Here is a 24,855-nt window from a genome sequence, read left to right on the forward strand (position 1 = left end):
GCCGACTGCAGTGCTTGATGTTCAAAATATTCCATGAATAAATTTGCAATTGCGGGACTTAGGGGGCTTCGCATGGCTACCCCATCGATCTGTTCATAAAATTCGCTATTGTACTGAAAATAGGTCGAGGATAGACAGTGTTGGAACAAGGCTACTACATCAGTAGGGAACATATCGGCTATATGGGAGAGAGCTTCATCAACTGGAACCATCGTGAACAAAGAGACTATATCAAAACTGACACGGATGTCATTAGGACCGACAGTAATTTCCCTCAATTTCTCAATGAAGTGTAGAGAGTTTTTAATATGACTCTCAGTTTTGCCTGTGTAAGGTTGTAACAAAGAGGCAAGGTGTCTGGCTAGTTCTTGGGTAGGAGCTCCAATTGCGCCGACTATTGGTCTCAAAGGAACATCAGGCTTATGTATCTTTGGTAATCCATATAATCTCGGAGGATAAGCCTCCGTTTTACAAAGATACTTTTTAACTTCTGTAGGAATGGAAGACTGTTTTATCAGACGATTGGTGGCATTCAGCACATTCGTTGTGGGATCCTTTTTCAACTTCTTGTATGTGCTGGGTTCCAGGAGATCACTGATCTTCTTGTGATAATCCTCAGTATTCATTAAAACAGTAACATTTCCCTTGTCAGCGGCAACTATAATAACATTCTTGTCTGCATTGATCTCTCGCAATGCCTTCCTTTCCCCTTGAGACAGACTGCTGCTGGGTGGCTTAGCTTTGCGTAATATCCTGGAGGTTTCCATTCTAATTTCGTCAGCAGAATATGATGGTAACTGATGAATTCCTGCCTCTATATTAGCAATAATATCCTCCATAGGAATCTTGGATGGAGTTATTGCAAAATTCCCTCCTTTAGACAGAACAGAAAGTTCTTCCTTAGACAATTCTTTTTCCGATAAATTAATAACCGTTTCGGTATTGTTTGGAATCGGTGTTTCCTATCGACCCTCTTGCAGACGATCATACTTCTCCTTCTGCCTATTGGAAGACACTTCTGCACTAATCTCCATAGATCTAAATGTTAAACTGTCCACTTTGTTCCAATGACAAAACTGCATAGTATTGCTAATAAGTAAATGAAGATTTAGCAGTTGACCATCACATACCGCCAGTCCTCGTCGTGTCTGATGTATCCGCTCACGTAGTAATGCCAGTTCCATACGAGAGTAAATACGGTTAGCTTGTGCCGAATGAAACATTCTTCTCACTTTTAAAAACTTGGGAACTATACCGGTATCACGACAGCGTAGCAGAAAAGTGAGTGAGCAAAGTTGTTGACCTTTCTTCTTGCGTAGGTTCTCCAGTTGTCGTACCCTAGTTGACATTTCCTCCCCGTAGAGGTGTTGAATCATTCCATGTAGGCTTTCACGGCCGGCGTCTTCATCAATAAACACTTCTGGGCTAAGTTGCCATGGTCGATCTGTAGAACTTCTTCTCCCTGATGTTATGTTCTCAACTACGGAGAACATCTTCCGAGGTGAGTCAACGACTGGCTGATAGGAGCTGGGGCCGCCGCTTATATGGATATCGTAGAGGGCGCTACGGCAAGTTACGTGGTGTCGATGTGCAGCTATCTCTGGCTATCGTCTGTTCTCTCGATTGCAGGCAATCGATTGTCACGTGATTGATGCAATGTCGACTGCCATATCTTATTCAATTTTGATCCTTCTTCTTTACGATTAAAATTGTATTGATGTTTGTGGATTTCAATTGCCTCTCTATACATACGTGTATAATAATGCGACGTCCTCGCTAGCACGCATGTTTCACCAAATTTTATTTCGTGATCTCCATCCTTAAAAACATGTTCCGCTACTGCCGATTTGTCGATATGTCCCAAGTGACAGTTTCTTTTGTGCTCCGTCAACCATGTATTGATGCTTCTTTTTGTAGTTCCTATGCAAACCCTGCCACAACTGCACGGAATTTTATATACCCCTGGGTTGGCTAGGGGGTGAAGAGCAACTTTTGTTGATCTTAGGCATTCGCTAATTTTCTTAGTAGGTCTGAAAATGGTCTCTACGTGAAACTTGGCTAGTACATTCCCAATGCGATCCGTGATATTATGGATGAACGGAAGAAATACTTTTCCAGTTGATGGTTGTTGCTGTCTCCTATTTTTAGGCATTTTTCTATTTGGGTGAAATGCTCGGTTAATCTCGTTTTTTGTATAACCATTTTTCGCAAAGGCCATTCGTAAATGATTTAGTTCTTCTTGTAAGTAGCCTCTCTATACACGTATGTATAGAGAGGCAATTGAAATCCACAAACATCAATACAATTTTAATCGTAAAGAAGAAGGATTAAAATTGGATAAGATATGGCGGTCGACGTTGCACCAATCACGTGACAATCGATTGCCTGCAATTGAGAGAACAGACGATAGCCAAAGATAGCTGCACATCGACGCCACGTGACGTGCGGTGGCGCCCTCTACGATATCCATATAAGCGGCGGCCCCAGCTCCTAGCAGCCAGTCGTTGACTCACCTCGGAAGATGTTCTCCGTAGTTGAGAACGAAATGTCAGGGAGAAGAAGTTCTACAGATCGACCACGGCAACTTAGCCCGGAAGTGTTTATTGACGAAGACGCCGGCCGTGAAAGCCTACGTGGAGGGTTTTTTACCCCCCCCCCCCCCCTCCCCCATTGACAGCAAATATCGTAACCATACAAGTGTATCTGACCAGTTACAGTTCTTAGAGTACTCCAGCAACAGGAATCAAATGGCAACAATGAGGTTATTAGAGGTGGAGCAAGTGCTTCAATTGGACAGGGATTGGGAAGGGAATTAGCTACATTTGTCTAGGGACACATACGGACATTACATGTAAGTAATAATGGAAAATAACATATAACCTAAGTCTGAATTCTTTGACAGAGATTTAAATTTGCTCTTTCTAAATGAGTCAAGTGTCATAAACACTGTACATCATCATTTGATGGGTGAATAAGGCTGTAGACAAAAGATGCAATCGAAAATGTGCAATGAAATAAGTTAAATACCAGACCACTGAAACGAACATAAAAATAATATATTCTTACACAAACAGTGTGCACATTCCTAAAGTTTAATTATTAACAACTGAAAGCAAAGGTTCAAAGTCTCAAAGTTACACTGAATTGAAAATTATTTCAGTTCATTATCACTATAAACATTCCATCTTTAATATTAAATTCCTATGGCTTGTGCCACAATGCTAAAAAAAATTTTAAAAAAGAAAAAAAGGAACAGTTAACTGCATGAACAAATGCACCTGTTAGTATTAATCTTACCTGTACATCTCTCTCACTGGGAAATCTTGAAACTGTTGTCTGCAGAACAGCAGAATCCAACATATCTAGCACTTGATTGGCATGGGGCTGCTGCCAAAGAGATGAGCTACCTTGGACTCTCACACTATAATGATTCACTGCTGCCTCGCCCCATAAATAAGGCTGGCATCTCTCAAGTGTCACACCTGACGATTCATACTTCTGTAACAACTGAATGATCACACAGAATATAACAACAGTACATATTCACTTTGATAAATAATATGGGCTTGAGGAAAATTACCACCACAATACAACTATACATACAGCAAAATGTACATGGTCCAGTCACATTAATGTGATAACTGCCTGTGTTCGACATCAGCATGCAATAACCACTCACAGACGGAAGATGGCAGCACAAGTAGTGGAGGATATATAAAGTAAGTCAGGGGATGTGGAAAACAGTGCAGCCATTGTCATTACGCAAAAACAGAGAGATTTATCTGAGGCCCAAAGGTGTATGATCATTGGCTTTTGGGCCAAGGGAGAAAAAATTCTGGAAACAGCTAGCTTTGTAAATTGTTCACTTGCTGCCATGCTTGAAGTATGCTGTGTTTGGCAAAATGGTGCAATGCAAAACTGGCACTGAGGTAACTGTGGTGCACCAAAGGTCACTGATGGACTGCAGAGATGTGTATGGGCAAATAGATGTACAATTGTTGAGCAACTGAACATCCACCCAGAGGAACCTAGATACTACCAACAGTGTCTCCCCAACAACCGCTCAGTGAACATTGCTGCATATGGGCATCTGCAGTAGGTGTCTAGTCTGAGCACCCATGCCGATTGCTGTCCACTGGCAATGAAGGCTGGAATTTGCACACCACTACTGCAACTGGTTGTCCAAGTTGAGGCGGCAGGTTGCCTTTTCAGGTGAATCATGTTTTATGCTCCACTAGACAGATGGCAATTACCCTGTAACAACTGTCAGAAGAGTCCAGCCCAGAGGAAGGAGGGTTATAATCTGGGGAATGTTTTCATGGCATTTCCTGGGTGATCTCATCATTGTGGAAGACACAACTGATCAACACAAATATGCACCTATCCTTGGGGACCACGTCCACCTTATATTTAATTTGTTCTTCTTTGGCATGATGGTATCTACCAGCAGAACAATGCAACGTGTCACACAGCGTACATGTGTGGTACAAAGAACACGAGGATGAGTTCAACATACTCCCCTGGCCACCAACCCCCCCCCCCCCCCCCCCAATTTATTAAACCCAATGGGGAATTGATGGAACCACCTTGGTCGAGCTGTTTGCGCCATGGGTCCTCAACTGTGAAACCTAGCACAGCTGCCATGGCACTAGAGTCGGCATGGCTTTACATCCCTATTGGTACCTTCCAGAACCTCCCTGGCACTCTTTCTTCAGGTCCTTGCTGCAACCGGTGATTATTCAAGCTTTTGACAGGTCATCACACTAATGTGACTGGACTGTGTATAATCACCCCATCCACCTAAACACAAATTGACAACAAGTTGCAGAGCATAAACTAGGAGTGGTGAAAAGTAACAGCTTTTAGAAGATGATATGACAAAATAATAACTGACAACATGTTTACTAGAAGGCCAATACGTTAACCAATTTATTTAATTACTGAACAAGAAGTGTTCCTATTTCCACACTTATTGCTTCACCAAATTACAACACTAAAGAACATGAACATAATTAGGATAATGACTACACAGATCCTGATTGGAATATCAATAATCAGAGGACAGAGCATAAACAAAGGACCACATGTAGAAAACATACAGAAATAAACATTATAGTTCTATTCTTCTACAGCTGACATCAGACAGGAAAATAAATGTGCTCAAATGTTGATCCAGCAAAGTTTCAAGCTGTCCCAAAAGATTTCTTCAGCATGCTTGTGTCTGTGTATGTGCGGATGGATATGTGTGTGTGTGTGCGAGTGTATACCTGTCCTTTTTTCCCCTAAGGTAAGTCTTTCCGCTCCCGGGATTGGAATGACTCCTTACCCTCTCCCTTAAAACCCACATCCTTTCGTCTTTCCCTCTCCTTCGCTCTTTCCTGATGAAGCACTCGTTGGTTGTGAAAGCTTGAATTTTGTGTGTATGTTTGTGTTTGTTTGCATGTCTATCAACCTGCCAGCGCTTTCATTTGGTAAGTCACATCATCTTTGTTTTTAGATATATTTTTCCCACATGGAATGTTTCCCTCTATTATATTCATACATGTGTAGTGCATTACAAGACAATTTCTGTCTATAAAAATTACGTTACCGAGACTGATTCCATTAACAAAATTCTTTATTGAACCCTTTCTGGCTATGTGATATCTATATATTACAAAAATGGATGTATGTACAAGAGGTGTCAAATAAGAAAAGAAACACTTTTTTTCTTTGTCAACTAAGGTTGAAAAAATGCAGAATTTGTTGTGGGACATCATGGAATAATCCTGCTTCAGCCCCTATAGTTTCATCAAGTTCCGATAGGTTGTGGCGATATACGTATCCTTCAAAATGTCATCTGTAATGGTGGTATATTCCAAGTAGAGCACATTATTGAGTTTCCTTTGGTGGAAAGCTAGATCACATGCAGAATGCCTACAGAGAGCTGGCAGTGAACAAAAGTGAGTCATTGGGCAAGACGTCTGTCATCACTGCAACAAGGTTGCACTACTCTACCCAATCTCCCGAGTGCTGACTGCCCACACAAAACTGTGACTCCTGCAATGTTGGAATGCGTGGATATTCTCATTCAAGGTGATCGATAGATCACACTCAAAAACCTCGCTGCATAACTGGGAGTCTTTGTTGGTTGCACTAACACATTCGTCCACTAGTTGGGGTACTTAAAGATGTATGCTCGCCGCCTAACAGATGACATAAACAGAAATGATGGAGCATTTATGCAGATTAAGAGGCTGATTGTAACAATTTTCTCATGAATGTTGTCACAGATGATGAAACATGTGTGTACCACTTCAAACCAGAAACAAAACAGCAATCCATGGAGTGGTGCCACACCAACTCTCCTCTGAAGACACCCTCAGCCAGTAACGTCACGATGACAGTCTTCTGAGGCTCTGAAGGGGTTATTCTGTTTGATGTCCTCCCTTCTGGTACAACAGTCAACTCTGAAGTGTATTGTGTTACACTCAGGAAACCGAATAAACCATGTTCATTGTCACAAAACAAACAAACTTCTCCTTCTCCATGACAATGCAAGACTTCACAAAAGTCTGTGCACCCAAGAGGAGATCACAAAATTTCACTGGACTGTTCTTCCTCATCCACCCTACAACCTGGATCTCACATCTTACGACTTTCATCTATTTGGCCAGAAAAGGATGCACTCTGCAGAAAGCAGTACATAGATGATAGGGAAGCTATTGATGCAGCAAGACGTTGGCTGTGACGTTGGCCAGTAGAGTGGTACCATGTAGGCATACAGCCCCTTTCAGTAAGGTGGCAAAAGACGATTATGTTGAAGAATAGGGTTTTGTAGCAAAAAGGTGGGGAATAATATGGTGTATTTGGGAGTCCTGACCTGCTTTCAGAAAAGATGAGTTGCATTATTTATTGAACACCCCTTGCATGTGTGTGAAACAGAAGTGATGCATGAATTCCCAGACTTGTGTACTCCCTTACCTGAGAACGGGAGCATTTAGTGACTTGCAAGAAACTTTACATATTACTTCAAACCTTCATGAAACTTTTTCTTGCTGACAGTTGACCTTCAGTAATAAAGAAAGAAAAAATGATTATAACTTACTTCTTTTCCTCCGTTCATGCAGTAAAAGCACTGAATGATGCATGGTGTTATAATTTATTATTTATTATTTCTGCAGGCATCACAGTGGCTAACATCCTTCACTTAACAACCGAGTGCAATGGCATTTGCACAGAGTTGTTGGTGCTTATCAGACAAGCAACACTGTGTGAAAGTGGTGAAATCAACATGAGATGTGAGACGGACATATACATTAGGACAGTGCAGTGAAATATGGCGTTAATGGGCTATGGCAGCAGATGACTGACATGAGTACATTTGCTAATGGCACAACATGGGTTCATGACCATATCGGTTGACAGGAAAACTGTGGCCTAGTCAGATAAGTCCCAATTTCAGTTGGTAAGAGTTGACAGTACGATTAAAGTGTGGTGCAGACTCCACAATGCCAAATTAACAACAACACACTGTGCAAGCTGGTGGTGGCTCCCTAACAATGTGGGCTGTGTTTACAAGGAATGGACTGGGTCCTCTGATCCAACTGAATCGATCATTGACTGGAAATGGTTATGATTGGGTACTTGGAACCCATTTGCAGTCATTCATGGACATCATATGTTTCCAAATAGCAACACACCATATCACCAGGCCATAATTGTTCAAGATTGGTTTGAAGAACATTCCAGACAATTGCCCAACGTGAATCCCATTGAATGTCTAGAGGACATAACCAAGAAGCCATTTTGTGCACAAAATCATGCTCCGGCAACACTTTTGCAGTTATGGATGGCTTTAGTGGCAACATGGCTCAATTTTTCTGCAGGAGTCTTCCAACAACTTGTTGAGTGTATGCCATGTCTATTTGTTGCACTACACTGAGCAAAAGGAGGTTCAACACGATATTAGGAGGTAGCCCATGACTTTTGTTACCTCAGAGTAGTTCAGGAGATACGATATCATAAAAAATAAGATGTATGAAAAACTGCTGCATCATGCATGACCTAGAAATTAATTACATCTTTGCTGCTAGGTCTACTCAAAATAAATTTTGCAGACAGTACAGACATATGCTGCTGAAATATACCTACAACACGATATCAATGTACAAAACCTGTTCAATGTCACATCATAAACAGTGAGAAACATGAAAAACTGCTCCTTGGTGCTCGATGTTTAAATTTTTTGACTTTGTTGCTACTAACCCTATTCACAAAACATTTTGCAGACAATATCCACACACGCCTCTACAGAATTATATCATTGTACAACATGTAGTTCAGGAGATATGACATCACAAACATTCAATACAAGGCCAGACACTGCCTGTTACGGGTGTGGGATGCACAGCTATAAACAAACACCTGGACAACAATGGGTTTTTCCACTATCATATGTATGCATACAGGATTTTTCTCCTAAGTCTCCTAAGAGAGTTGTCAGGTGCAATTTCTCTGGTGTTTCCACAGATATTTGCAATTCTGTTTTTGCATTGTGTAGCTGGAGTCGGCCCAAACAAATAGTGCTCACCCCATCTTTCATATAATTTTCGACAGAAAATGACGGTTTGTTTCCCGTTACAAACAAAATTATTTTTAAAACAGAAATATATGTGCCCACCAGAAATAGCAGTTCCAAATTACGCTAGTGTGATATTCGTTTTATTGAAATGCATTCACAGGGACAGTAAAACTTGAAGAATGAACAGCAATACTGCATCAAATCAGTAGTGTTGCATGCTTGGCTTGTAACACTCTGTGCAGGCCAGGGCAGTCATCTCGGTGCTGAAATATTCACTATTCTTCATGTTTTATTCTTCCTGGTAATCACATCGATAAAATGAATACAGTATTGCATTAGACTAATCACTAGACACTCTATCAAATGACCATATAAAATTCTGATTTAAAAATAATTTTGTATGTAATGGGAAACAGACTGATGCTTTCTGTTGACACTGGACATCACATGAAATACATGATGAGCACTATTTGTTTGGGTTGAGTTTATCTACACATTGCAAAAATGAAATTGCAAAAATATCTGTCAGAAACACCCAGGAAAATGCACCTGATGACTCCAAGGAGAGACGCCCTGTATATATTAAAGTTTCTCTATTTCTATGTACATAGTTAATTAGTCAATAGTATTACATTTGCTCAGTTGCAGGGGCAGCATCTGTGAGGGTTTTAGTTTTAGGTATTTCCCATGAATGTATTCTTTGATTTAACATTTCTTTACTCTCAACAATAAATATGAATGAACAAACATTAATATTTTAAGTCTGATGTAATATGAAAAAAAAAAAAAATGAAATGAAGTCCCATGCTTCTTTACAGAGCGTAGGGGAACGATGCGGGAGACCCGCACCACCTTACTAGGCAAGGTCCTAATGGAGGTGGTTTGCCGTTGCCTTCCTCCGACTGTAATGGGGACAAATGATGATGATGATGACGACACAACAACACCCAGTCATCTCGAGGCAGGAAAAATCCCCGGCCCCGCCGGGAATCAAACCCGGGACCCCGTGCTCGGGACCGCGAGACCACGAGGGCGGACCTGATGTAATATGAGCAACAATAAAATAAAGTTTTGATTTTGGTATTAGTTACTTATTCCATAATATGTATGAGATTAAATTTCTGCTTGTGTTTCATAATTTCTGTTTGAGGTATTCGTTGGACTTTGTGCAGTGTAGCAGACACAGTGATAGATGCTGTGATGTCAGCACAGGAGCAGCAGAGAGACCCCAGTGCCGTACATCGTCCCACAAATGCTTCAAGCAGAGGCCTTTCTTGGAGAAACGTTAAGAATGCCAAACAAGAAAAAAAAGGATGGATTTTTGATAGGAGAGAAAGTCAGTCATATGAAATACTGTAAGCTGGAAAGGTCTATGAATTCACAATATGACAATAAACCAGTTGGATGGAAGTCCTCAGTTACTCGTTGCAGTAAACTTGAGTAACATCAATATGTCTACATTTAAAGGAATAAAGTGGAAAAGTGTTCTACGGGACCAGAGGACATATAATTTTCTCCCGGTGGACCTCATAATGCCATCTGAGAAAATTGTGAGCTGGGTTTTACCAAGTTGTATTTCAAATGATTGATGTTTTCAGAAGCATGGCGAGGACTTCAGTCTGTTTGAGATACTTCACTGCGTTTGAACACAAAATATCTTCTAGGATTTTACAACAAATGGGTATCAATGAGACTGGATAGAAGTTTCGGGGATCACTTCTGCTACCTTCCTTGTACATGATTGCGACCTGTGCTTCCTTCACTGGGAAGATCTTTTGTTCACGTGATCTACGGTACAAAGTGGTTAACATGGAAATTAACTCAGGTGCAAATTGTTTGTAATATCTGACAGGGATTTTATCAGGCCATGGAGCACAGCTTAATGTTAGCAGTTTTGACTGTTTCTCAATGCCAATGACACTACAATAAATGTTGGCATCAGATCACAAAAACATCAATGCTACGCAAGAGTTGGAGTGGGAAGTTAGTTGGAATGGACATCTCATGGAGTGTTTGATAGCACGGACACTCATTGGCAGTGCTTTCAGGAGCAGATTACAGACAGAGTGGGAAGGTAGCAAGGAGAGAAGTGCAGACAGAGTATCAGGTGAACGTTCATTAGAAGGTGCTGTCTGTGGCTTTGAATCTCAGATGGAGTGGGAAGACAGCAGGAATGGACAACAGACAGTGTGGGAAAGGCAGCAGGAATCGACAACAGACGGAGTGGGAAGGCAGCAGGAATGACAGTGCATAGAGCATTGGGCAGCTCGGACACTTGAGGGCAGTGCCTGCAGGAGCTGACTGTGGATGGAGCCGTAAGGCTGAGGGTATTAATTATGGTCACACCCCATCTGACAGTCAGTCTCAGGTAGCAGTTGATGAAGGCGACAAGTCACGCCAACAATGTTGTTGTTGTCTTCAGTCCTGAGACTGGTTTGATGCAGCTCTCCATGCTACTCTATCCTGCGCAAGCTTCTTCATCTCCCAGTACCTACCGCAACTTACATCCTTCTGAATCTGCTTAGTGTATTTATCTCTTGGTCTCCCTCTATGATTTTTACCCTCCACACTGCCCTCCAATACTAAATTGATGATCCTTTGATGCCTCAGAACATGTCCTACCAACCGATTCCTTCTTCTAGTCAAGTTGTGCCACAAACTCCTCTTCTCCATGATTCTATTCAGTACCTCCTCATTAGTTATGTGATCTACCCATCTAATCTTCAGCATTCTTCTGTAGCACCACATTTCGAAAGTTTATATTCTCTTCTAGTCCAAACTATTTATTGTCCTTTGTTTCATTTCCATACATGGCTACACTCCATACAAATACTTTCAGAAATGACTTCCTGACACTTAAATCTATACTCGATGTTAACAAATTTCACTTCTTCAGAAACGCTCTTGCCATTGCCAGTCGACGTTTTATATCCTCTCTACTTCGACCATCATCAGTTATTTTGCTCCCCAAATACCAGAACTCCTTTACTACTTTAAGTGCCTCATTTCCTAATCTAATTCCCTCAGCATCACCTGACTTAATTCGACTACATTCCATTATCCTCGTTTTGCATTTTTTGGTGATGTTCATCTTATATCCTCTTTTCAAGACACTGTCCATTCCGTTCAACTGCTCTTCCAAGTCCTTTGCTGTCTCTTATAGAATTACAATGTTAACGTCAACAATATCATGCAAGAAAGACGGTGATATCTAGCAGTACAGTCAACAACTCTAGAATGCCATATTAGACAGAGTTTATAGGACTGTTAAGTACTATGCTTTATCTCAAGTTATCTCGATATAGAGCAATTTGATATTTTTATACATGTTACACATTTTATTCTATCTGTGTTTTGCTAAGTTCACAGTTTGCTTGATAATAACAAAAAAAATTGAAATTGGTCAATGAATAATAAACATTTAAATTGTTCAGCCCATTATGGACAACATTTTTCATACTGGAGAAAAAAGAAGGCACCAGGCAGAGCAATGTGACGGGTCTTGTGATCAGTGAATGACAGACTAGAAAAAGCAATGGTTGTGGATGTGCAAATAGATTATTGAGTATAAAATTGTGAATATAACAGCAAGAATACAGCTGGCAAGAATACCATATGTCCACGGACAAGTGATATGGTCAAAAATGATCAGAAAATATTGTTTTCCTCCAACTTGTACATTTGGTATTCTGAGTGGCTTTTTTCTTCCATTTAACATATGAACATTTTTTTTCCTTCCACTTGCCTTTTCTCCTTCTCCTGTCAAAGGAACTATTTTAGATGTTTTGAAAGCCACAGACATTGTGACAAAAAAGGAAAAGACCTTTCTCCATTCATTACTGTAAAGGTATGTAGAGAGTAAATGCTTCTCTTTTTCCTCAATAATTTCTTTAAATTTATGTTCTATGTTGCTGAAAGGAAGAGAGACCATAAAGTGTTAAGGGAAAAAGGAAAGTCTGACAATGGACTCTAAAGGTTTGTAGAATCGTATGAGAACCACAATGTGTCACTTGGCACCTTTCTACTGGAGGTGGTCCGTACTAACAGAAAGCAGCATAGAAAACTTCCAGTCAGGCTTAAGGACCTCTCATTTTTCTGTTAAATTTATGGTTATTTTGGAGTATATGTCCGATTACAGCATGTTATTGCAGGATTTAGGATTTAAGTTATATGTACGTATTTTCAGCAATAAGACACATCCAAAAGTAAAAGGAAAACATTACTTAGTTTTCAGAACTAATAGTTTCTTCCTTACGGAGGTGAGATTGAATTTTCCTTCAAGTCAAGGACATATTCTCCTCAGACCCACCTGTATTGTGAAAAAGGGTTCACACTCCCTGTCTATCCTTGTCCTCATCACAGGTGGGTCCCTCCCATCCTTCGGTCTGAGTCACATGTCAAAATGGCTCTGAGCGTTATGGGACTTAACATCTGAGGTTATCAGTCTCCTAGAACTTAGAACTTCTTAAACCTAACCTAACAACATCACACACATCCATGCCCTAGGCAAGATTCGAACCTGCGACTGTAGTGGTCACGCTGTTCCAGACTGATGTGCCTAGAACCGCTTAACCACACCGGCTGGCAGTCACATGTCCTTCCTGTTTTACCTTACCTAACATACTCCTCTCTTCTTCCTGATGAAGGAATTATTATTTCCAAAAGCTAAGCAATTTGTTCCTTTTACCTTTATATTTGTTTATATTTGCCTGCTGGGAGTACTGTACATTTTGCCTCCTGATGTTAAGTATTGGCCCCTAATTCAGGTCAACAGTTCATTAATTTTCTTGACTGCGTCTTCATTTGATACACTTACATATTTTCTTAAGACATAAATTTCTTGAGCAGAACAAAATATGAATGCAAGGAACTTTGAGGTTTGGAATATTCCATATTACCTGCAAAATCAACTGGTCTGTGCTAGATAACGTTGCACCATATGCTCCCAAAAGGACAGGTACATGTTCTGGAAGCATGACAGATGGTGCTCTTGTTGCTAGCATCAAAAGCAGTCTCACAAGGTTACCTAATAAATTTGTAATCAAAGTTATTCCAGAAGAAAAAATGCTGAAAATAAAAGTTGTTTAGAGATAACTAAGCCCTTACCCTTTGCCTGAGTTTTGCCAAGGACAACACTGAGAAATCTTGAATGAGATACAGTCATTTGGAATAATTTAACTGCCTCAGCAGAATTGCTGTTTTCTTCGTAGATGCCACTGATGAACCTGGTGAGAAGTGGAAGTAGCACTGAATGATATTCATTTTCATTTTGTAGCCCAAATTTCAAACAAACTCGACAAAAGTTGAACCACAATTGTGTCCCTTTCAAAACTTTCAACTCAGTTAAAGAGTTCAATTTGTCAGCACAATTATTTATCAATTCTGGTAGTATGACCAGATCTGCAGCAGATGTTGTGCCTTCTTCCAAAACTCTCACAATTAATGGTAGAAGCATCTTCACAAATGACAGTATGTGTTCTGTATTCTTATTTTCATTTTTCCAGGCATTAAAAAATACAGCTTTTATAAGGTTTAAATAAAATTGGTCAACAACTGTCATTTGGGTTATGTTTTCTGATATTGTTGGCAGGATTTTTGAATACGTTTCATGATCTGAAAAACAGAGAAAACATAAAACTAACATTTTGGCTTAGTTTCAACCATGCCAGTTTCAAAATCACATATTTATGCACTACAATACAAATGGTTTTGAATCAAACCATAAAAAAGACACATCAAGTTGCAGACAGTCACAATTAAAAGACACTCACATATGGCTTTCAGCCACAGCCTTCATCAGTAGAAAACACACACACACACACACACACACACACACACACACACACACACACAAAAGCAAGCACACGTCACACACACGACTGCCAAATCCAGTATCTCAGGCAGACCGAGATGCTGGAGTCGGTGATCATGTGTGCTAGAGGTGTGTGTGTGTGTGTGTGTGTGTGTGTGTGTGTGTGTGTTTTGCCAATGAAGGCTGTCACTAAAAGCTATGTGTGAGTGTCTTTTAACTGTGTATATCTGCAACATGTCTTGTCTTCTTTATGATAAGCAGCACTTTTCCTATGCTGTTTATATTTCTACCTGGAGTTTCCATGGTTTGGTTTTGAACAAAGTTCTTCAACAGAGCAAACAAACCTACACATGAACAGCCATTGTTCTCTTCTGGACTGGGGGAAAATGAAAAGTGTATGGAATGGGAAAAGGGAGGTAAGGAACAGGTGGAGGTTGGTTCAAATGGCTCTGAGCACTATGGGACTTAACATCTGAGATCATCAGTCCCCTAGAACTTAGAACTACTTAAACCTAACTAACCAGCCTGAAGCGCCTAGAATTGCTCGGCCACTCCGGCCGGCGGTGGAGGTTTTCTTGTCTTCTTTACGGTAAGCAACACTATGCTGTTTATTTTCCTACCTGGAGTTTCCATTGTTTGATTTTGAACAAAGTTCTTCAACAGAGCTAACAAACCTATACATGCACAGCCACTGTCCTCTTCTGGACTGGGGGCAATAACGATCTCCTGTAGCACACATTATGCGAAAATGAAAAGAAAATGAAAAGTGTATGGAATGGGAAGAGGGAGGAAAGAAACAGGTGGAGGTTAAAAAAGTTCATGCTGGATTTGGGGGCAAGTTATGGGACAGACATGTTGGGTGGTACACAATGAAGAAAGGAACAGTGGAGGGTATTGATAGAAGGATTCTACGAAAGAGACAGAGACAGAAAAGTCCTGGGTGGCACACATACACTTGAGATGAGTGAAGATAACTATTCACACCTGAGGTGTTGGACTACTAGACAGGCACAGAAACAAGATTTGGAACATGTAATTTAGCTTTTGGACAATAACATTCTCCAGAGTTTGTTTACTCTGAAGAATGTTTTTTCCAAAAGCTAAGCTACAACTTTCGACGCCTTGTATATGTACCTACCTATTGCCCAATGCCTCAACACTACAATGAATTATTCTTGTGGTATTCATCACTACTAAATCTCTGCACCGAACAGCGGTATACTTCTCTGTGCACGGCCTGCTGCTAGCATCGCAGGCCGCCTTCGTGTGTGCATGCTTCAAACCACAACAATTGGCCACCCATAACACTCAGCAACTGGCCATTGAGAATATACAGCAAACCCAGCAACCAGCTCCATTAACTACGGAGCCTTATGTAGCGCCGCTACTGACGTCTACAAGTGAGTTCTCATTGTGCTATGTTCTACTCCACAACTAGGAAGAGTTACACTGTGGTGGACCTACTGTTCAATGTTGATCTGGCTGCACTCTGGACTTAGAATTCAAATGTGACACTGGAACTTGGACATCAACATTCACTATGCTTAATATGTCAACGGACTTGTGATTTCTGCTGGAATTCTGCATTTCACTTGCACTTCCCAGACAATGGTACAACCACCATCAATTTATATAATTTCCATAAAGTGTTCCTCTGCAACTTTGTTCTTGGTAACAGAATTATTTCATTTCAGTGTTGTGTCAATAAACTGTAGAACGGTGATATACTTATTGTGTTATTCCTGGTTATAAGACAATCTACTTTGAAAGTTCTACTCACACAATTTATTCATCAGCAGGATGAGAACCAGAAACTGCTATTGAACATGCTCCAAACACTTCTTCGAGGATAACTCCATTCGCAAGCAACTCAGCAAGTGCCATCTTTTCCTTACTTTGATGAGGCTTTAGAGGATTGGGAAGCCTACAAATTACTGGAGCATTTCCACACATTCAGAGTAACAGATTCCAGCCTCATGAAATCTTTGTATTTGTCTTGACCAAAACCTGAGATTTACTGGCTACTGTACAAATTGGCCCCCTTATCTAAGCCTTCAGAGCTCACCTTTTCAATATTCGTTTGTTGCTGACTAAATATTACCAATGGCATACCCATGTTATTTCCTTCAGGGTAGCATTTTACTAATGCAAGAAGCAGCCAACCCAGATTCATAGAGAATAGGCCGCAGAGTTGCAAGGTTTATGGCAAAACGTTTGGGACAAAAAGTGTCATTTTGTTGCCCCTAAAAGTAAGGAGTCCTACGCAGAAGAAATGATCAGGGACATGATCATCCAGGGTACTCCTGACAGAGATTTCCAGCATGAGGCACTTAAACTTAAAGAGCCATCATTAGACACAGTTCTGGACTTAGCACAAAGCTTCGAAGTGATCTGAGCAACAAGCAAGAAACTAGTCGTGGATTGACATAGCAGCCATTAATGTAAACACATCTGAGCCGGCAGCCAATGGCCACACTAGTGGCGATTTGGACATGGCAAAGTACAGGTGGGATGCCATAGCATTAACATATTAAACAACAACATCGTCCATCCCACTCGAGCCGATCAAACCGGTCCTGGGTACTGAAACGATTGCTGCCTTGTCCAGATTGTTTTAAAAAACATCGATGTGAAGACTGTCCTGACAGGTGGGCCTATTGCCAACACTGTTCTTTCAACAGCCATTTAGCTTCTGTATGTCATAAGTCCTGTCAGGCAAAACAACTTCCCATCCGACAGATGGATGTTTATCTGGTAGCCACAATAGACCATCACGAGACCTCCAACAGTCTTTTTGTAGAAGTGCAAATGGCAAAGAAACCAGTTCAATTACAAGCAGACACTGCCACAGCCATAAACATTCTGAATTACAGTATCTATTTGAAACTTGGAGCTCCTGCCTTGCAAGAAACAAAGAGATATCTAATGGCGTACAATAAACATACCATCCCAGTACGTGGTCAAGTCGAACTGCTAACGACATATCATAATGTCACCCACCACATTACCTTCCAAGTCATTAACAGTGATTCCACTGAGAACTTGTTTGGACTGGACTCTTTTCAGAAATTTGTATTTTCAATACACAGTTCTGCCAACTTGATATCTAATGATGTTCCGTACTCTGTCCTAGAGACACTTTCCCAGGATTGAGGACCTGTTCACCCCAGTACTCAACACTGCAAAGGATTTTGATGCACACTTGGCACTGAAACATAATTAACATCTGTACTTCGGAGCCCGCATCATTTCGTTAGCTCTCAGAGACCAAGTAAACAAAGAATTGGATCGTCTAACTGCAACTGGAGTTCTAGAACCTATTCCTTCCAGTCAATGGGCTATCCCATTAGTCAAGTGGAAAAGCCATCGGAGAAAGTAACTGTCAACGCCCAATTAGAGACTGAGACATGTCCCGTTCCTAAGCCAGAAGAATTACTGTCAAAATTAAAAGCTGGGAACTTTTTCTATACAATAGACCTCAGAGATACATACCCACAACTTCCCCTTGATGCAGAATCTCAACACTTTCACACTTCACATGCTGCATGGGCTTCATCATTTGAAATGCTTAATGTTTGACAATGGAAGGACCCCCACCATTTTTCAACAGTTTTTGGAACAATCAGTACTTCAAGTGGATGGGTGCATTAATGTTTAGAGGAAATCATTGTAACAGGGAGAACCATGTGGGGAAAACCTTCACAATTTGAAATCTTTATTCAGTGTCTTAAGGGAGGCAGAAAAAAACAATGTTGTTTTTTCCAGCAGTAGACTGAGTACCTTGGCCACGTAATTTCCAGCTCACACATTTGTCCACTGAATAAACATGTCGAAGCCATACTCAAACTTCCCAGACCAACAACACTTATGCAGCTTCGTTCCCTTCTGGGGAAGATATCATATTACCGAAAGTTCTTACCCACATCAGCAACAGAAACTGCCCCCTTGTCCCAGTTATGAAAAAAAGGTGTGCCTTTCCAGTGGACACCAAGCTTGCAAGTGTGCCTTCCAGTTATTGATGGCCCCTTGCCTCGCACATTTTGATCCAACAAAGCAGATAGTTATTGCAAAGGTTGCATCTGATACAGGTGTCAGAGCGGTCCTAGCACACAGGGAGGTAGATGGTTCTGAGCACCCTGTAGCCTATGCATCGAAAACATTGATGACATGCAACGCAGGTACCCCCAAATAGAAAAAGAAGCACTGGCCATCATCTTTGCATTAAAGAAATTCCACTTTTTGTTTCTAGCACAAAGTTTCATCTCATCACAGACCACAAACCGCTGATCTCCTTATTCAATCCAGCAGCAAAGATTCCAGACCAGACTGCTCACCACCTCAGTGTTGAGCTTTATTTTCGGTGTGCTACCAGTATGACATTTACATCCGCAAAACGACTGAACATGCCAACTCTGATACCCGATCCAGGGTTCAACAAAGAGGAAATTTTGTGTTTTCATATCAATGAAGAAGCAGAAGCCACCACAGATTCTTTTCCCATTACCAGCTTGTCAGTCACAGATGCAACCAGTAACAATGAGGTACTCCAACAGGTCCAGAGTCACATACTTCATGGATGGCCTGAACAACAACTTCCTAAGGCTTCTGTGGCATTCTGTCAGTTCTTTAATGCCCACCATAAGTTCATGTTGATCAACAGAGTAATTCTACTCGTTTCAAATGAGGGACACTCCCAGGTGGTCATTCCTTATTCTTTATGCCAGCACGTCCTGCAACTATTGCACCAAGGTCACTGGGATGGTATCCTGAACTAAACTCCTGACTCACAGGATCACGTACTGGCCAGGCTTGAACCAGGAGATTGAATGACTCACCCAAACGTGTCCCTCCTGCCAAAGTCAGCAGGCAGCCCCACAACATTCATTTATTTTTTGGCCACCAAGTGCTCGCACTTGGGACAGGGTAAACATTGATTTAGCCGGACTAGTGTTTAACGACATGTTCTTGATAGTGGCTGATGCTTATTCCAGATTTCTGTACACTGTTCGATACAGTGCTTCATCAACCACCAATACCATCAAAGTTTTTGAAGCTGAAGGACTGATGGAAGTGCTTATAACTGACAATGTCCACAATTCTGTAGTCAAGAGTTTCATACTTTCTGTGCCCAGCATGGCATTCGCCACATTTCAATGCCCCTTTAATTCACAATCTAATGGATAAGCTGAGAGGATGGACCACTCCTTCAAAATTCAGATGAAGAATACCTCCACAATCACTCCACCGATGCTTCACTAACTTTTTTTTGAGCAGTTGCAGGTCCACACCCATCGGAGGCAAAAGTCCAGTGGAACTTCTACATGGATGGCAGCCCCAGACCTTCTTCAGCCTACTCATGCTGACGCCACAGCCAGCGCCACCACTGCCTGCTTCCAAGTTTCACCCTGGCACCTTGGTGTGGGCAAAAGGATTTGGCTGACAACCAACCTGGATTCTGGGAACAATCATTCAGCACTGGAGCTGGAAGGTCTTCAGGGCACAGCTTCCGGACCGGGAGATTCTGCGACATGCAAATCACTTTGTCTCTGACTAGTTTCCCAAGTTTTTTTCCATTCCCCTCTCTACACCATCATTACCAGTCTTCTAGTTCCCATCCTATCCCAAGCCACCCAGCCAGTGCAAACACATGCCTTTTGCCCACAGTCAGCTGACCAACACCAAACCACAACAAGAGCGACTTACCCCAGCCCCACAGGCTGCCCTTCCCGGATTATGAGATGTCACCTGGTCACCAATCACGAGTAATTCTGGATGAAGATGGAGACATGCCCCTGGCTGCTCCTGTTCCACCTGCTCCACTGCTGAGGTCCACACCATACAACCTTCACCCTCGGCCAGGGCGTTTTTGTACATATGCTCCTGCGTCCTGAATCACCAACGATGCTGACACCTCAGAGGACCCTTTGGATGTGGCGTATACTCGCAGCAGATGCTTCCCCGCTTCCACTAGGTGAAGGGGTGTGGTATCGACCACTATTAAATCTCCACAATGAGCAGCAGCATGTTATTACATGTGGCCAAGAGACACATTGTTGGCAGTACTTCTCTGTGCGCGGCCCACTGCTAGCATCACAGGCCAATTTTGCGCATGCATGCTTCAAACCACAGTGACTGGCCACCCATAACACTCAGCGACTGGCCACCCAGGATATACAGTGAACCCAGCCGCTGGCTCCATTAACTATGGAGCCTTATTTAACACCACTACTGACGTTTCATTGTGCTATGTTCTGCTCCACAACCAGGAAGTGCTATGCTGCAGAGGACCTGCTGTTTGATATTGATTGCTCTGTGTTCTGGACTTAGAATCCAAATACTATACCGGAACTTGGAATTCAACATTCACTAGGTTTAGTATGTCAACGGAGTTGTAATTTCCACTGGAATTCTGTATTTCACTTGCACTTCCCAGACAATGGTATAACCATCATCAATTTTTATAATTTCCATGAAGTGTTCATCTACGACTTTGTGCTTGGTAACAGAATTATTTTGTATCCGTATTGTGTCAATAAACTGTAGAACGGTGATATATTTATTGTGTTATTCCTGATTGTAACAATTCTCATTGTTAAAATGGCACAAAAATACGAAAAGGTTCCTAAAGAGAGAATAGGAATGGAATCTTTAGATCACACATACACTGAGGCATGAAAGAAACTGGTGTAGGCATGCATATTCAAATACTGAGATAAGTAAACAGGCAGAATATGGCACAGCGGTCGGCAACACCTATATAAGATAACAAGTGTCTGGCGCAGTTGTTAGATCGGTTATTGCTGCTACAATGGCAGGTTATCATGATTTAAGTAGGTTTGAACATGGTGTTATAGTTGGTGCGCGAGCGATGGGACACAGCATCTCTGAGGTAGCAATGAAGTGGGGATTTTCCCGTATGACCATTTACCGAGTATACTGTGAATATCAGGAATCTGATAAAACATCAAATCTCCTACATTGTTGCGGCTGTTAGGCAGGTGTACCAGTTTCTTTGGCTCAACAGTGTATGATATATTAGCCAATGTAACATTCTACAACCCTCCCCTCCCCTCCCCTCAAAAAGAAGTCCCTTCTTTACTGTTTGTTCTTCAGCTAGAGATTGACAGACAGCTTGATGGATTGCTTATGCATACTACTGGCTAACTTCAGAGGCAATAAAATTGTATAAAACGTGAAACATCTGAGACAAACACAGCACTTTTCAGGTGACTGTTAATGTAAGTGGAAGGTGATTCACATGTATATTGAGTTTTTCTTTTTAATTTGTAAACTCAAGACTATATTGTTATGACGGATTTAGCCAATGGAGGTAGACAAACTATTTGAAATTCCATTGTCAAGGAAAACAGTGCAGTGTGTGTATGTTGGGCTGCAGAGGTAAAAACTGATGAATACTGAACACTGGTGGTGTTCTCGATGGAAAAATGATTCATCTATCAATGATTAGTGCCCCATTTTAAGCCGTGTTTCTTTGACTTTATCTATCCTTGAGGGAAGGAACACCATGGTTGGGCCACTGGCTCTGCTGATCATAGCCCCCCCCACCCCCCCCCCCCCCCCCATTTGTCTTCCTACTGATAAATGATCACGTATCTTAACATGTGAGAACATGTATAATATCACTTGCAGAATCATGGTCTACCTTATGTATCACAACTTTCCTGGCAGGCTGCAAAATAACACTTGATTTCCTCTTTCTCCACAGCTAGAGAAGAGTATCATATAGACTTGAATCTCTGCTGATTACTTGTACAGAATGGTTTCAAAGGTATTTAGAGTCTCAGCTATAACAAAGAATTGTACCCTATAAGTAAAAATCATTGTTTCCAGGGATTTCAAAATACTGAATGTGAACCTGTATCAAGCATTGGGTCTGTTTCCCCACAACCTGTAGTTGCAGCATTTCATGACTTTCAATGCACTGCCTTTAAATAATCTAGGAATGTCAACCATGCAAGCATTTCACTGGAAGTGAAGCCTGTGAACCTTTTCACATTTTTAAACTGAGATGTGTAATTAATAAGGTGATGAGACTGATTTTAAGATCACACTCCAATATCTCGAATGTACCAAAGTTTACATTATCTTTACACTATTTTATTGTCAGATGCCATTGATGGATAGTTCATACAGGATGCGCAATGGTGTAGTCAGTTCGAAACAACTAGATGTGTGTGAAGGGGAAAAGCATGGGGGGGAGGGGGGTTGGGGGGGGGGGGGGGGGGGGGGAGTGGTGTATGTTATAACTTTGCAAGTTAAATGTTGTAGCAGGAAGATGATTCTTGGCCATGGGGTGTTCAGTGATGAGGCAACATTTCATCTAAGTGTAAAGGTAAATACCCACAATATTTGTATCTAGGGGTCAGAACATCCTCAAGAACCTGTACAATATCAAAGAGATTCCCCATTTAAACACTTTCTGTACTATGTCTCAACATCAAGTGTATGGGCCATTTCTTTCAGACGGAGCATTAGGCAATGATTGGGGAAAGGAATACATTAGAAGATAAATGGGTAGCTTTGAGAGATTAAATAGTAAGGCAGCAGAGGATCAAACAGGTAAAAAGACAAAGCCTGGTGGAAATCCTTATATATTACAAGAAATACTGAATTTAACTGATGTAAAGAGAGAATATAAACTTGTAGAAAATGATGCAGGCACAAGGGAATATAAACATCTAAAAAATGAAATGAGAGGAAGTGCACAATGGCTAAGCAAAAATGGCTAGAGGACAAATGTAAGAATTTAGAAGCACATTTCACTATGTAAACAATAGATATCACCTACAGGAAAATTAAAGAGGAAAAAAAAGAGAGACAGCTTTATGAACATCAAGAACTCAGATGGAAAAACAGTAATAAGCAAAGAAAGGAAAGCTGAAAGGTGGAAGGAGTATATAGAGGGTCTATACAAGGGAAATTAACTTGACCAGAACAGGGGAAATGAATACAGTAGAAGACAAATGGGTAGCTGTGAGAGATGAGATAGTGAAGGCAGTATAGGCAATATTATAGACAGGGATGAGGACTCAGATGAAGATGAGATGGGAGATATGATAGTGCAAGAAGAATTTGACAGAGCACTGGAGGATCTAAGGAGAAACCAGGCCCCAGGAGTAGGCCAACATTCCATCAGAACTACTAACATCATTGTGAACACAAACCATGACAAAACTCCATCTGGTGTGCAATGTGTATGAGACAGGCAAAATACCCTCAAACGCCAAGAAGAAGAATGTAATAATGACAATTCCAAAGAAAGTAAGTTCTGATAGCTGTGGATATCACCAAACTATCATGAATTCTTTACAGAAGAATGGAAAAGCTGGTACAAGCCAACCTTGGTGAAGTTCAGTTTGGATTCTGGAGAAATGTGGGAACTTCTCAGGTGTTACTGAATCTACAACTTCTCTTACGAGATAGGCGAAAGACAAATCTACTTTTATTGCATTTGTACACTCATATAAAGCTTTCGACAACGTTGGGTGGAATACTCTCTTTGAAATCCTGAAGGTAGCAGTGGTAAGATACGGGGAGCGAAAGGCTATTTACAACTTGTACAGAAACCAGATGGCAGTCATAACAGTCAAGGGGCATGAAAGGGAAGCACCAGTTGGAAGGGAGTACACAGAGTTGTAGTTAACCCTGATGTCATTCAATCTATACACCAAGAAAGCAGTAAAAGAAACTGATGAAATAAAACTTTTATCCATCCGGATTTGGAACTCTGTGATTGTCTTGTTAAAGCTTTCAGTAATTACTGCAACCAATCACCATTTTTTCTTCAATTTTTATTATTCATGACCGGATTCAAATCGCCTGGTGATTCATCATCAGATATTACAATTTAGTTTGGAGTATTGTGGGGGTCGTGCATCTGTGGCAAATACAGAGATGGAAAAGAGAGTACTGTATGTGAAAGAATATTACAATTGTAAGATTAAATTGATGGTATTACTCACTGTTTTCATTCTTGTGGCATACACTGCTCCGGAAAACATAATGTGTGCTTACCAGTATCATTAAATATCAAGTGAAACAGGCAGTTTTCCACTGATGGCGGACTCCCCCACACTTTACAAAATATAAACAAACCAAAGAGTGTGGCTGTTGTATCCAAAGAGTTTTGTGGAGGCAGAGAATTTTCTTTGCTCATTTTTCGTTTTGTGTGGCATTTGCAATAAAATATATATTTATTACATTACTTTCTTTATAAAAATTGTTATTATGATTTTACATTGCAAAATTTCTTATGCTATTTACAAAATCTACAACAAAGTGTTTAGGACAATATTTCTGGTAGTGAAGTTATGCTTGGCATGTTTCTCATTGCTCAATAAACTGGATAGTATACATATGGGGAGGGGGGGGTAGTTGGGAAGGGGGAGGGTAGGGAGGGAAGGAAGGGGGAAGGGGGGAAGGGAGGGAGGGAGGGAGGGAGGGAGGGAGGTGGAGGGAG

The 24,855-nt window shown here is 41.1% G+C and overlaps 1 protein-coding gene across 1 annotated transcript in view; it reads right to left on the reverse strand.

Annotated features, from left to right (window-relative positions):
- LOC124775505 (nucleolar pre-ribosomal-associated protein 1) overlaps positions 1 to 24,855 on the reverse strand; it is a 177,585-nt gene that overhangs the window by 47,824 nt on the left and 104,906 nt on the right. Inside the window, exons 13-15 of the mRNA XM_047250338.1 lie at positions 13,670 to 14,176; positions 13,462 to 13,589; positions 3,298 to 3,507 (exon numbers count right to left, since the gene is read on the reverse strand). Of these exons, the coding sequence (XP_047106294.1) occupies positions 3,298 to 3,507; positions 13,462 to 13,589; positions 13,670 to 14,176 (845 nt within the window). The remainder of the gene's footprint in view (positions 1 to 3,297; positions 3,508 to 13,461; positions 13,590 to 13,669; positions 14,177 to 24,855) is intronic.

Source organism: Schistocerca piceifrons, chromosome 2, assembly GCF_021461385.2.
Source record: "Schistocerca piceifrons isolate TAMUIC-IGC-003096 chromosome 2, iqSchPice1.1, whole genome shotgun sequence".
Classification (NCBI taxonomy): Eukaryota; Metazoa; Arthropoda; class Insecta; order Orthoptera; family Acrididae; genus Schistocerca; species Schistocerca piceifrons.